The 15,020-nt window shown below is 41.2% G+C and overlaps 1 protein-coding gene across 1 annotated transcript in view; it reads left to right on the top strand.

The window, feature by feature from the left end:
• The first annotated feature begins 3,170 nt into the window (after positions 1-3,170).
• Positions 3,171-15,020, top strand: part of nell2a (neural EGFL like 2a) — a 93,903-nt gene continuing 82,053 nt past the window's right edge. The window contains exons 1-3 of the mRNA XM_085359383.1: positions 3,171-3,222; positions 3,489-3,617; positions 13,932-14,082. Coding sequence (XP_085215509.1) covers positions 3,171-3,222; positions 3,489-3,617; positions 13,932-14,082 — 332 coding nt within the window. The remainder of the gene's footprint in view (positions 3,223-3,488; positions 3,618-13,931; positions 14,083-15,020) is intronic.

The raw sequence follows: 15,020 nt of genomic DNA, 5'->3' as shown, positions 1-15,020 counted from the left end.
TATTAACGAGCAACAGTTATACCAAGTAAGTGGCCCGCGAGTGTATGTTGCCCATTTTTCGGGTAGTTGAGCATTTACCCTTTGGCATGGTCCAAGAGTGACACTGTCTGTTTGGCCTCAGTACTGCTCCACTGTGATCGAGTGCCTGCAATACTCTGTCATGTACCCACGATGGCGCTGAGAGAACGGGGACCATCAATATTTTAACTGCGTGATTCCCAAAACTCTGTCTGGTTTTTGCATCAGCATCAAATATTTAAAAATGCAGCTTTGCAACAAATAGCAGATGACTTCCATCAGTCCACCGCAGCTTAATTTAAATATTTTTCCATTTATATTGAAAATAATATTCATAATAATTAAAAAACAACATGTCAAAGCAAAGGTATTAGAATACATTACTGGGCAGGATGATGCAATAAAACGTTACAGGTTTAATAGAATATAATTCAAATTAGAAACTCAGAAAAGGACATTATAACATAGAAATATGAACCAAATGAATCCCAGGAGACCCCTGTGGGAACAATATGCAAAGTTTTTTTTCTTTCTTTTTTCCCAGCAGTTCATTCGTATTCCGTCACTGCTACTTTAAGTGATTTTAATTTTGTAGATCTTGCATTAGTATGTCTATATGGTATATTTATTTCCTAAGTGAACAAGCCCCTGAGAGCTTTGCAATGCATCATCCATCTAGTTTTCATTATTTATTTATTTAATTATTTTTTTTTAGATAAATGAAAGTACCGCTGTTCTTCTGCCTTTGCCTTGAGAGATTTGACGTGCGAGCGCAGGTGTGTGTTGGCAGTGCGCGTGCTTATTACTTTTGATTCTTTGCTGGGCGCATGCTTTAATGACTCTTATTTTCCTGATGGCACTTTAGGAAATGACAAGTTGTGGGCAATACAAAGTAATTACATTTCCTGTGTCTGGACCCAGAAGAAATGGAATTATTAATAATGAATAGTGGGTTGGTCGCCCTCTCAGACAACAGATGTGACACTGCATGAAGAGCCATTGCTTGTCTTTGTTTTGGTCACAATAGCCACCCATTAGCTGCATGCTGTAGATGCGCTCTCAGTTGGTACAGATAATAGCCTGTTTGTCAAAAAACATCTGTTTTGCATGAATTATAATTAAAACAAAACATGTTATTGGCATTGATGAAGGCTATATTGAAGGAGAGGCACATTTAAATGGCAAATGTGCTGGTGTTAATCTAAGGTCCTTGGGATGGATCTGAGCACCACAGCGGCCCATGAATCATATCTGCTGATGCCCACTTGTCAGCTCGACTTCAGAAACCAGCATAGCCAGCAAAAGATGTTTCTTGTCATCCAGGGATTGGCCTGAGTTTGTTAAGGACTTATGATCGATTGCCTCTGGAAAAGTCTTCAATTTATGTTCCTCTGGCAGAAAATTGATCAGGATTTAATGAAAATGTAATAATTTCAAAATCAACATCACTGGCATAACATGGATGCTGATTAAAAAGTTGGTACACAACCTTGACAACTTCAATAAACAGGCATAACTCATAAAATAGCTTTTTGTGCTTGCTGGCCTTCCACCTTTCAATAGTAGTTAGGCCTTTTGTGCTGCAATGTACTTAAGATGGAAAATAAAAACAATTATGTACCTTTGTCTCAGTAAATTGAAAAGCAATATACTTATACTAGCAATGCTTATCTCATTTATTGTTTCCTTTTTCCCTTTTAGACTTTTTAGATATCCCATGACTTAGTTTATATATAAAAACTGAAATATATTGCTCGGTTAGCTAGTAATTATCCAATTATGAATGATAGAGAGCAAGTGCATTTTCTCATTTGATTGGGCCGACTTTGCAGCAGTAACTCATTCAAATTTCGTTTCAAACATGCGTATCTATTTATACTAGACCTATTACGGTCTTTTCAACTCTATATTTTCATTCTTGGACTCTAAAGTTGTTTTGTTTGACTCATAGTTCAAAATAATCTTTATTTATCTCATGTTGAGACTTGATGCAACCCCTCACTTCATCAGCTGCTTGAAACAAGCTGTGTCAGCCTCTCTACGGAAACACAAATGAAGAAGTAAAGTAAACAAAGTGTTTAGAGCAGCCTAAAGTCTAAGCTTTTGACTCACCTGCATTATTTGTTGATATGCTGACGTCTTCATTTGAAACTTTGATTATGCTTAACATGAGTATCCAAGCACGTCACACCAAGTAGACTTCCAAATGGACAAATCCAAATAATAATTAAGTATGTAAATTGTACATCAGTAGCATATGGAGCTTATCTGCCACATATGCAGGTGCAAGACACCTTAAGGCTTTAAACACAAACAGTGCCACTGCATGATGGATTCTGTAATACACAGTGAGCCATGTAAGGCTGCCAACACTGGAGTAATGTGATCACTCTCTCTCTCTTTCTCGTTGTCCCACTCTATAATCTGGCTGCATAAAAACTGAATAATTAGATTTTTGTCTTGATCGTCGTTACTTCTTGCTTTCTTAAACATTTAAACATTGACCCTAACCCTGAATTTCATGTAAGCTAAGGCACTGACAAAAATTCCTTTTTTTCTTTTCTTTTCTTTTTTTTTTTAGAGAGAGATTACAGTAGACATGGGCCAGGATGAGGCGTGGTTGCAATCGAGATGCATGTAATGGATATAAAAGCTTTTCCCATCTCAGGCCACCAGGGGGCTTTATTGCCCCTCTTTCCCCCCTGTCTCTCGCTCCTTGACAGGTTTCTCCTCTCCCTTCCTCTCTCTGTCTGCACTCCTTCAGCGCACACAGCTCGTTCGCACTGCTGTAGGAGCGTCTGTTGAGCTGCCGAGGCAGAGCAGCTCGCTTTGTCCGTCCTCTGTCAGCCACCTGTGCCGCGGATGATGCGGATGGAGCAGACCCTGTGTTACATGGAATAATTTCAGCATCATTGCTGTGTTTTTTCCTCCCCCTCTTTCGGATTTGCTTCTCTCTCCCCCCTTTTTTAAAAAAAAAAATTCGCATCGCCGGGCATCTAAAGTTGTGATGATGCCTCCGCTCAGCATTTGGGATTGGTAACAGCCTCCCGTGCGAGGGTGATACATCATTCGCATGTGATTGAAGAACGCTGTCTCTCGGAAGTGGACAAAACATGGACTAATTTTGCTTTTGTTTTTTTTATACATTCATCATGAGATTATTACAGCTGTTTCTGATTTCCGGTGTATTTTTCGTCTCCTCAGGTAGGACAAAAGGCTGTCACTGATTTTTAAATGAACCGTTATGTCGCAACATTTTGCTTTTTAACATGAGATCAGCTTCATTAAATGATGTGCTGTTTTGCTTAACTTGTGACCAAACCTTCTCAGAAATAATCAGCTCTTAATCTTAACCTGACCTGACACATCTCCCCCTGAAACAAACATGATATTTTTTCTAGCATCACAAGACTCTTTTTTTTAATAACAGTGGTTTAAATAAAATAAAATGTTTTCTGTTTGTAAATTAGTTATAGGTTTTGGGGTTGACCCTGCCCTGCGCATCAGCGTATTTGATGAACTAACGCTTGGAGAAGGCTTTGATGGAGTTACTCAGGTCCAGGGCTTCCACAGCGAGTCTAGAGCTTTCCACTTCCAAGGTACCATAACACACATTCACTCTGTCTCTGTCTGAAGTTAAAATGTAAAGCAGATGAGATGATGTCCATGCAAAGAACATGTTTTCCTATGATAACTACTCATTTCATTTTGTTTATTTCCTTTGTATGTTTTGTTTACACAACTAGAAAGGCCAACATGATGCAGCCCAGTAATCCACAGATCCTGAGCTGAGATGCCCGTAGATGTCTGATGTTAGATCATCGAATAATGCTGTGCATCAGATTCCTTTATATGATTCTTGTGTTTGTCTGTTCCTGTGTAACAGACTGTAAACTGCAACATACAGTGCATTATCAGTTTTTTCTCTCTATTTGGATTTAGCTGGGGGGGTGGCCTCAGACTACCACCTGCCTGAACAATAGGCATGTTCGGTTTTCATGAAAAAGTGTTGTGTTGAGGGCAGGCAGAGGGGGAGAGATGGGAGGATCATACAAAGAATCATAGAATGGCTGAGCTTAATCAGATTAGGCCGAGACAAAAATCCCACAGTCAGAGTTGATATATGAAGTGAGTCTGGAGAGTGAATGGGCCCCCTGCAAGAATTCACCCATTTGGTGATCTTCTGGAGTGTGTGAGTTTGAACAGTTTGCGTCGCTAAAAATGTGAATGGGCCGCAGAGTGATCATGTTGTCAGCTGCAAGGCAGTGCGTGTAGCGTGCAAAACAGAGTTGTCAAAGATGAGGTCGTGCTTGACTTTTTAAAATGCTTTTTCACTTCTTTTTTTTAAAATTTCTGTCAGTGTTACGTCTTTGTTACTTGATGTCAGACGCTCATTACAATCCAAATGAAACTGTTAACAGCTCCATCACAGGGATGGAGATGTCTATCATAACCCAGGCAAAAGTAGCAAAAGAGGAAATTGTTTTTTGCTCCCAGATCAGTGGCAAAACAAAAGATATGGCGATGTAACACATCTCCACAAGAAGGTTCTCATCACGGATCACGTAATGTACCAAAGTGACGGCATTGTTTTCGGACAGAGAAACACCACAATCATTTGTCGACCCCGCCTCCTCGCTGATATCTTCTAATCTCCCTGCACAACCGCTGAGACAGCGGCACTTCTGCATGGAGCAGCAACTCCAGTATCTTTGTGAAGGCAGGCCATTTGATGTCCTCTGTGTAGACAACACTCAGAAGTGCTCTACACAGGCGGGTAGCAAAGGGAGAGTTAGAGAGAGAGAAACAAAGACAGTTAGTGAAAGAAGCTACCTGCAGGTTTCTTTCCACAAAATAAAAGGAGAAAAAGAACAACTATTCTGTGACTGGTACCCCTTTGTCATTGCGCTTATTTTCCTACGATACCTTTTGCTAAGTACATACAGTTATCCAGGCGGAGACAGCAGTGTGTTATTTATGGTAGCTTGCCTCCATCCTTCATTTGGGATGTCTATGTTAAGTCGATGATGCTGGGTGAGGGGGAGGCGGGCAGAGCTGCAACGGCAGAACGGACCTGGGCATCTGCTTGTTTGCAATCAGGAACAGAAAGGAGGAGGCACGTTCTGTAAAAGAGAAAATGAGTGCGGGAGCTCGAGAGAAAGAAGCTGGGATGGGAAGGAGAAAGAGAGAGAGGAAGAGATAGAAATGCAGAGCAGAGCTGTCTGCCAGCTGTTTGATAGACTGTGCTGATTCCACATGTATGGAGGCTTGGCTAGCTGGGACCAGCAGACAGGCCCACAGTGACATTCCGACGCTCATTAGATAGCAGGCAGAACATATCCATGGCTGTCCCCTCCGCTGCTTGCCTGCCTGCCTGCCTAAAGGGAAGGCTGTTATCTCTGGGTGCTGGATGGAAGCGGGAGGGAGGGGGAGTAGCTGCTGAGAGCTAAGAGAGAAGTGGAAGAGTGTAATTCACAGTATAGAAATAGGTGTATGTCCACGTGCAGATAAGCGGCTGTTGTGTTGTGTGCTGTTAGTTTGCTGTATGCTGTTTCTATGCATCTCTGTTTGCTGAATGTGTTTGTTTTGAAAAAAAGGAAATAGGAAAGGAATGAGCAGTGGGGGGATTTCTGTTCAGCGAACCCCTGCTGATGCTTTTGAAGGTAGCTGTCAGAGCTACATTGCATGACATTAGGAGAGGTGGACCTCAGGGACGGGCATAATAAAGGCAGAAAAAAAGGCCCCCTCCCTGCCCCAGGCTGTGCTCCTCTTGTGCCAAGGTGATACTCAGGCTCGCCACAAAACCATCACATCATTAACACTTCCCCCACAGTCTTTAATATCTAGACATCCGTATATCTATTGGTATACACGAGCAGGGAGGGGGAACCACACCCAGAAGCACTCCCTTCCCCCAACACACATACACCCACGCTCTCTCCCTCTATGGCTACAAGTGTATGGACCGAACTCATTCAAAGTGCAAACAACACAGTTGCTAGAAGCATTGTTTCAGCTGCAGCACAAGGCTCCCTTGTAATTGTGTTGGTCTGTGTTTATATGAATCCTTCCTGTCTCAGAAGCATGTTTCTGCTCAGGCTGTTTAAACACTGCCAGAGAGGTGTTTCTTTGTATGTTGTGGTGACGACGCCCCTGGCTCCTGTGACACTAAAGTGTAACAGGATGGAAGAGGCTCGTTTGTAATGCCTTGTTAGTGCGCGCGCTTATTTGTACATCTGTATGAAGCAGGGAGGAAATGTCGGTTTGTTGTCCGGCATTTCTGTGTACGTCACAGATGTGCTTCCAGTGCAGAGGCTACACTTACCAGCTGTTAGTAACTATGATGCAGTGGAGTACTGTGCTATAGAAAGATGTAGAGGTTCAGAGGGCAATTCAGTCCTTCAGCGGCAGAGCTCTGGAGAAAGCTTGCGTACAGGATAGCTGCACTCTGCTGAATTGTATTGAGCAGGTTCACCGGGTGCTGTTCTGCAAACCTCACACTTAGAGGAAGGACAATAAAGCAAAATGGGAAAGTGGCTTCAGGAAATAATAATGCAATTAACACTGGCAAAAAGTGGTTAGCGTAACACATCATGCTGAACTTCTGCGCACTTCTTTTTTCTCACTGCAAGTGCTGCGTTTGCTGCTTCTCTTTTATTGAAGTTTCACGATGCAAATAGATTCAATTAAAAGGAAAAAACCTCCTGAAATAGACAAGAAAATGTTATTTAATGTAGGAAAATGTGCCAAAAGAATCCATAAATAATTAAATAGAAAAATGTGCTAATGGGGTAAAACTAGCATACCAATCTAGCTCTGCAGGAGTCCTTAAAATAACTAAGAATCAACACAACTAATTTGGCATACAAAATCTACAAAACAGAATGAAATTTGAGGTTTTTAGATGGAGAAAGATCCATTAAAAAACACCATTATTGGTGTATTGTTAAACTCTCAGTGCTTGCAGAAGCTTTCAGTTAAAATGAATATTCTACAAATCTTTTCTAAGATAATAGAATGGCTGACATCACTCAGATTTCCTTTGTCACACTGTCCATGACAGCTGCATTCACTTTCAATGAGATTGAAGCTTTTTACTCTCATATCAATACAAATATGCAGAGTTCAGCTAGATGCTTAAAACCATTTTACCTTCAATAAAACCATCTAGTTAATAACAGAAAATATGAATCCAAACAAAAACATAATCACTAAGCTCTGAGAAACCTTGGGTAAAGTTCCTCAGCCTTTTTTCACACTCTGATGCTGAATAGTTAAAAAGGTTAACTTTCTTTTTTGCTAAACGCATCACTGACACGTGTGTAAATTAAAATCAGTTACATGTTAATTTGTTGATCGTATGGACTTCAAAAAAAATCTATATCCAAAGTAATAGAGGAACAGAATCCACATTCCTCCGTGCTCCGTGTGAAAATGCTCTCCAAAGTGAATCTGAAGCTAACATGAAGCTCTTACAGCCTCAGACAAGTCAGTTGGGTTTTCCTGAAGTCAAAGAGTCCTTATTATGAAATTCCTTCTTTGTGGATTCACAGAGTGTTTCCTTGATGAGCCAACGTAGAGGGATGGGAAAAGAAAGTGATAATTTGCTACTAAAAGAGATTGAGTGTGGAAAATCCCTAGCTGACTGTCTCACACTGCCGTAGCCTCACATTAAGCTGAAGTTCTGCGTTTCTGTGTGGAACAAAGATTAGCGATTTTATCCTCATCACTCATATTCTAACAGCATGCAGAAGGCATCGCTTTGTGGCAATATGGGCTGGATTACAGCGACTAGTAACACAGGTTTATTGCATATTGCATACGTGCTGTAAGTGTCCAAGTGGTGTGTATTTTATCTTCAGCGGGCGTGCGTGAAGCTCTGAGGAGATGTACCCTCTAATAATCTGGTACAATTGTCAGTGCAGATACTACACTTTAAGGGTGCAAACTGTGCATGCAACTGCCAAATGGACTCTAAGGTAATATAGTGTAATCCCAGCCTTAAAATATGAATACAGGCATGATTGTATTCAGGTAGGATGAATACAAACCTAACAAGAAGACTATAATATGTACAGAAACTCAAGAAACTCATTCTTTCAAGAATTTTCCAGGACCAAGAGTAATTTTTCTTGAAAGTGTAAGGTAACAAAGGTCTGCTTTATTCTGCCTGAAGCCAATTTTCCCCAAAACATTTTGAAAAATTGTGCAGTGTGGACAATTTTCTTTAGCAGGTTTCAGAATAAAAACATTTTTAAGACTCAGGGGCTAATGTTAGACATTAGATGTTAACATAAATGTTAGATGTGAACTTTATTCTTAGCAATCTTTAACACCATAACATTTTGTTCTGCTTAAAGATGAACCAAACAGAATTGTCGGTGAAGCTGAAGCTAAAAGCAAAATTTACCTGAGGTCAGAGCTTGCTTGATCCATTCCACCTGCATTTTATATTCATATAAAATAATCCCATATCCTTCGATATACAGCAGTCGTTGTGTCTTGTGCTGTATTTCAAAGAAAAGTTGTCCAATCTTTCCTGATGACTGACATTATCCACAACTCCCTGTGGCCAGTCATTTTTGCTTGCTGCCTTCTAAGGCAAACCTGATCCTCTGTTCCACACAGGAGCTCCAGTGACCATGGAGGGGGAGATATTTCTATCCCCCCAGGGTTGTTATACAGTTGGGTGGCTGGAAGGCTGTCATTAGCTGTGTGTATGTGTGAATGTCAGACAGGCGGTCACCGAGGAGGCGATCTGAGAATTGGGAAAATATTGCTGGCCAAGGCACTACTGGAGGTGCCCTTGGCTCAGTTTAGTATTTGTTCCAGGAGAGTGGAGACACAGCAGGGGGGGAGATGGTCCGCCGAATGCAGATTGCCTGAGTGTGGCGGAATATCTAGGAGCTGTAACGACCTTTAGGGGGCTGGTCTTTGTATATGTGTCTAGTGTATGTAGAGGTACCTTACCGCAGACCTCTGCATCCATTTCTCTCTCTGTACTGACGCAGTGTTTGTTTAGAGTTGCACAGGCTAGGCAAAATGTTGGCATTACAGTGTCTGCGTATGTGTTGCTGTCCACACCTGTTCATCTACGTGCATGCGTTCACAGGTGATTGTGCGTGTGCATTGATAGTAATGAAGGGTTTTGAGTTTGCTTCTGGCGGAGAGTTTATCATTATTCTAATCCTCCAAGAGAGATATTCTCTTGCCTGTCCCTCCCACGCACATCCCTCTACACTCAGGCCAGCAGATAAAATGTCTTGTGTAAAAACATTGTGTAATATGACAAGTTTACATGGTTTATGGCAGCGTTGGGTCTTCCCTCCTCTGATTGCATCAATGCGTTATTTGGACCCCTCTTGGCTTTATACATTCTCTGCAGCTCATGGCTCAGTCCCTCTTAACTGATAGGAACATCGCTTATTTGGAAACTGTTGTTGAAGAGTTGTTGCAAAAGATGTAGGAGGTGTTATTTTGTTCTGGCAATCCACTAGAGACCGGAGAACGAAACTCTTCATTATTCGCATAAAAACGAGGCTGTAATCTTCATACTTAATATCAGCGATGGTGCTTTTAGTAGCAATTTCACTCCGAGAAATTTATAAATCGCTAACCAATGCCTTTTGCGTGGTGGGAAGACAGAAACTCGGCGTCTGTTCACTAGAAAAACTCCCATTCTGTGAGCGCAGGTCGACATGAAAGCAGTGTGTGAGAAAAGGATTGTGGCAAAGCTGGGCGTATCTGGCCTCTCACGCTGTGCTGTGGGGGCACCTGTTCGAAATGCTAAATGTGTTAGCTGATGATTGGTGCGGTTCTGCCAATATTTTTCTATGAGAATAGAGTGCGTGGGTGTGGGTGGGGGTGGATGGGTGAATGGGAGTGCTCGGCTTGTGTACCATGGGTCAGACAAAATAAGACCGTTAGACAGTTAAAGATTAGACGTGACGCTGAGGGATGGAAATCGTGGCCTGAGTATAACTAATAAAGCAGAATGTACCCAGGAGATAAGATTAGGCTGTAGCCCTAAGCTGCGCTTCCGAGGGATGCTATTGAGCCTGAGGCTTTTGGAGATCTTTAGTCAGCTGATAAAACTCATCAACCCTGGGCCCCGCCCTGACAGATGCTCCTGCTGTGCTTATTTTGCTCATGATTGAGATGTCATTTTTACTTTCTGTTCAACTCATGGCATGGCAGTAGATTGACCGGTGCATAATATCAAAGACTATAAATGTCACAATCTGGTAGTAGGAACTCAAGCGCAGAGCGGTTAGACGTCTCCAAAAACAGTTTATTTACAGCACTAGTGCACGATATATACAGTGAAGGGAAATCCAAACTCCAGGGAATCACGGGGAAGCTCTCTCACACTCGCTCACGTCTTCTTGCCCAAACTTACACACGTTCACACGGCAGGGAGGTCACAGGTCCGGGGAGGAAAGTCTCTGTAGCAGAAGAGAGGGAAGTCACTCACAACGCACAGGTTCACAGGTGCTGGGAGAATCACTAACGTCTGTAGTACAATCATCCAGCGACGAGAGGATCTGTGTTCCAGCCTCAAATAGTGCTCCTAGGTGATGACAGCTGATTGTTGTCAGGTGTGTGGGCCAAGGGCGGGAGCCCACAGTGAGCTCCGCCCAGGCAGAGAGAGAGAGAGAGAGAGAGAGAGAAAACCAAACAACACATGTAGCCGGGCAGGAGACCATGACAATAAATATATGACTTTTCTTAATAAAAGCAATTAAATCTGACTACAGATTAAATTACCATTTAATAATTTGATGAAAACAAACTCATTCTGAGATTATTGTCAGCAGTGCCATTTGGAATTGGTTACTAAGTAGGATCTGTTGATAGCAGCAGATTATTGCTCAGCAGAAACCCTGTTGCAGTCATTGGGCCATCTGTCCCACCCCAGCCAATGTCACTGGGATGATACTCCACTGGTGATGCAAAATGCATGAATCCCTGCCCTCTGCATTTCCTTTGGTGTGAGACAAATCTAGTGTACGCTTTTGTTTAAAGAGAAATGACTCAAAATATGCACCTAATGGGCTTAAAAGCCTGCATCAGAAGAAAAAAAAAAGCTAATGCTTGCACTATAAGTGTACACTGCAAGTACCGCAACTGAATCGAAACAGGCCTTTTTTTTAAAGCATGCTGTCATTGTGTCTTATGTAAGTGATGAGTATGCGTATTCAGTCTTCATCACAGCGTTTCTTGAAGTTTCACATTGCATTGTGTTAATTGGCTACTCCCACCAGCTGGAAGTAATGCTAATACACTGAGGAAAAGCCACCATGCTAGCTTCCTGGAGCGCTTAAGTGTGCCAGGGCATCGTGCATGCATCCCGTAGCTGGAAGTGAGCTCTTTGATGTGATTGCTTCTGAGAAACGTCATCTTTTATTGATGCTTCCATTAAAGTAACATAGACGTCTGTGTAGACTTGGTGGGGAGGGAAAGGGGGCACGCTGGTGGAACAGGAGTTTACCAGCTAACTACACACAGAAAATACCCTCCCATCCACACCAGCACCCGTATTACTTATTTTTCCTCTAGTCCTCAGCTTAATACGGCTATTCCAATACTACACCTAGGAGTAAGTAACTTGACCTGATTTTTAAGTTAGCCTGCACCAGTGAGAGAAATCATTATCCCCTTTGGCAAATGATGACAGATGATGAATAATGTTGATCTTTTTTAGCAAGAGCACTTGTTATTTTCTAAGATATATTAGCAGCAGTTAAGTTATAGTAAACATTAGGGTTGAGCAGTTTTCTCCATAGTCTAATTATCTTATGCCAATAACCAATACCATAGCTGCCATGCAGCCATTAAGATTGAGGAATCTGCTGTACATTGTGCATAGTATGTGGTCCAGACATACAGCTGCACTGTAACTGCTGGCCAGAGAGACAAAGACAGAGAAGAGGTTATGCCCCATTTCCAGCATAAAGAGAAAGAACCAGCTGGAGAGAGACGTTCACACACAGCCATAAATGATTTACACTTAAGTTTGCTTTAGGATTATAGTTCTTTTTATCATAGCTCTGCTAACTTGATCAGTCTGTTTGATGCATAAAGGTGGCTCACCTATCTCTTCCTGCTCTGGCTGTGCTCACCTCACACACAGCAGAGTCTTTTACCAGAAACTCACACAACACCTGGTGACATAAATAAGGTTAAAGACACGAGATAAACTAGCATCTCTGCAAACACACGGCTACATTAAGCTCCAATTTTAGAAATAGAAATGTTCCTCTTCTGTTTTCGCTTATTTTGAGATGAGAGTGGTTCACAACGGTAATTTGAAAGAGAGCAAATGTGGGAACGTGAACTTGTGTGTTCACACAGGAAAACAAGTCAAAAGGAAAAAAAAAAAGAGCACTTTGATTGGCAAGCTGTTGTCACGCACTCTGACTGTTGTTTATCATCATCCACTGATACAGCCTTAGTGTTGTAGGTGGGTGTAAAGGCCAGAACAACAAGGGCCAAATCATTATGGTAGATGACTAGGTTAGAGCAACTCCAAAATGACAGGGCTTGTGGCGCGCCTTTGACTAGAAGCGGTGAATAGCTGTCGAAGACAGTTTTAAAAATGGATGTAGCTACCGTGACATTACCCACTGTTTTCTGAAGTCCCATTTTGAAGACTTGATGAGATGAGTGTTTCTGACAAAACACAGGATGTGCGGGATCAACTTTGATGTAATTCACAGCTCTTTGAAGATGCTGGAGCTAAAAAATGTTTGTATCAGATACCACACAGCATTCTCAGGTCTCTTTGTGTTTATGTGGGTCAATTATCCTACAATACAAAGGACAAACAGCATATTAGACAGAGGTGGTCATCACTGTCCAGCTGGTACAGTATTTGGCAGCAAAGGGTTGTTGCAGGCAGACAACTTCAGAAGTTTTGCTTGAGGTGAGATTTACAGCAGCTGGCCTTTATTAGGAAGCCATGAGTTTACAATAAACTATATATATGAACAATTCTTGGACCAAAAACAGTACTCAAGCTGTTTTCCAAATGAATGCAGTAAATGTCAAAGGTTTTATTTGGGAAGTATTTGACTTGCAGCTTAATAAAGCTTTTAAGCTTGGCACTTTTTTGTTGTTCTTTAGCATTTTGCTCTCACTTTAATAAATAAACTGTAATTTGTGCCAGTAAGTATGCTCTGAATGTTTAGTGCTGATTTATATTTCATGAATTAAAATTTATCAGGCTTGTCTTATGTCACTACATGAAATATTTATAAAATCCCAGCAGAATGTTGTCTAGTTTTCCACAATACAGCAGATTCACTAGAGCACATTTTACTCATAACTTTCACATCGACTAATTTGTTATTCTTACTAAATTGTTAATATTATATATCAATAGTGGCAATAGAGTTAACAACAAAAGGAAAAGGAAAAGTTGTGTCGATTCACTGTTTCAACCAGAACTTCTGTTTTTCATACATCGTTAAAGGAGCTGAAAAAGAATAGATAACTCATTTAATTTTTATTTATATAGAACCAAAGCACAACAGCAACTCCCTTTTTAATGAGAAGATTCCTCATGTTTCTTCCATCTGTGGTGACTGGTTTGGGAGAGAAGGGAAGAGGGAGACATAACAGGAAACAAAGTATGGAAGAAAGCCAGTAATTAATAATAATTAATGATTAAATGCAAAGTACGTAAGTAAGTAAGCACAAAGAGTGAAACGCAGTGAGTGAAAAAGAAAAACTTATGGGAAACCCCATAAAGACTCAGGGTCTCTTGATCCAGCTCTAGCTAAAGACACATTGTTAGTTCTGGAGTTTATTTTCCCAGTGGGGATGTTTTGGTCAGATGAATAGACAGTCTTTCTGAGGACGTATTTATTGATGGTATTAATAATTTCTTCTAATCCCTGTCTTTAATCCAGGGTCCTCCAGGGAAGTAAAAGCTCCCATGGAGGTCTCAGAGCAAATGGTCCAGAAGCTAAGAGGCAAGAATGAGTTTACTGTGTTGGTGACCCTCAAACAGGATCACCTGAACTCTGGGGTGATCCTCTCCATCCATCATTCTGAACACAGGTAAGATCACTTCTCGTTTCACCACGTGTGTAAAACGGCTTTTGTCGTACACAGGTAAAGTGGAGCATTAGCTAATTTTGGATTTATTTGCAGATACATGAATGGAATACACTAAATAAAATACATTTTAAGAAAGTTCAGTGATTCATGTGTATCACTGGGAAACTAAAGTATAGCTCATTTAGTACAGTGAAGCCTGTCAGAATAAATCTCCCTGCCCAATGATTGCAGTTGTGCTCTAAATTTAGTAACTCTCTGTTCTGTCATATGAGCAGACTGGATATTTGTATTTGATAAGCATTTAGATGTTTTACACACTAGTCAAATAAACAAAGAAAATCACCCTGTATGCCAGAGTATTATTCACAGTCCATCAACGATGCAAGCGTCGAGTCTGTAATTGTGAATCGAAAACTGATGAGACACTATCTGCAGTTAGCATGCTAATGTTTTCCATTACTTTGTGGTAGCTGAGCCGTTGGATGATCAGAACAGCAATCTAAATTCCACATAATGCGTTGATTGAACAGTCTGTACATTAAAGTCGGTCCTGAGAAGAGAGCTCACAGGGATGTTAATGACTTTCTCCCACTGATGATTAGCCTTCCCAGCCATTCATATGCAACAAAGCAGCACTGCATGGTTTCATTTAAAACATGGCAGAAATAATTCAGCATCCAAAGTGTTAGCTAGCGCGTTTATGGAGTCAAGATGAATGTGCATGCACGGCTAGGGGAGAGTAAATCTATTAGATGTGGTTTGCAGATAAATCAATTCCATTGCTACACTGTCTATTTTTCTTTTGAATAATGTTTCTTGAAAATGACTCTTGTTCAAATAAGTCTGTCTTTAAAACGCTGAGGTGATGAGTGTGTATCGGCAGCTCTTTCCATTAGTGTCACTGTGCTGGGTGAATCTCGGTGGTGTGGAGAAGAGGA

The sequence above is a fragment of the Diplotaxodon limnothrissa genome, linkage group LG7 (assembly GCF_057381915.1).
Source record: "Diplotaxodon limnothrissa isolate DT_005_m linkage group LG7, D_limnothrissa_male_GT1.1, whole genome shotgun sequence".
In the NCBI taxonomy this organism is placed as follows: Eukaryota; Metazoa; Chordata; class Actinopteri; order Cichliformes; family Cichlidae; genus Diplotaxodon; species Diplotaxodon limnothrissa.
The sequence above is the reverse complement of the archived record's forward strand: the minus strand, read 5'-3'. Positions and strand labels throughout refer to the sequence as shown.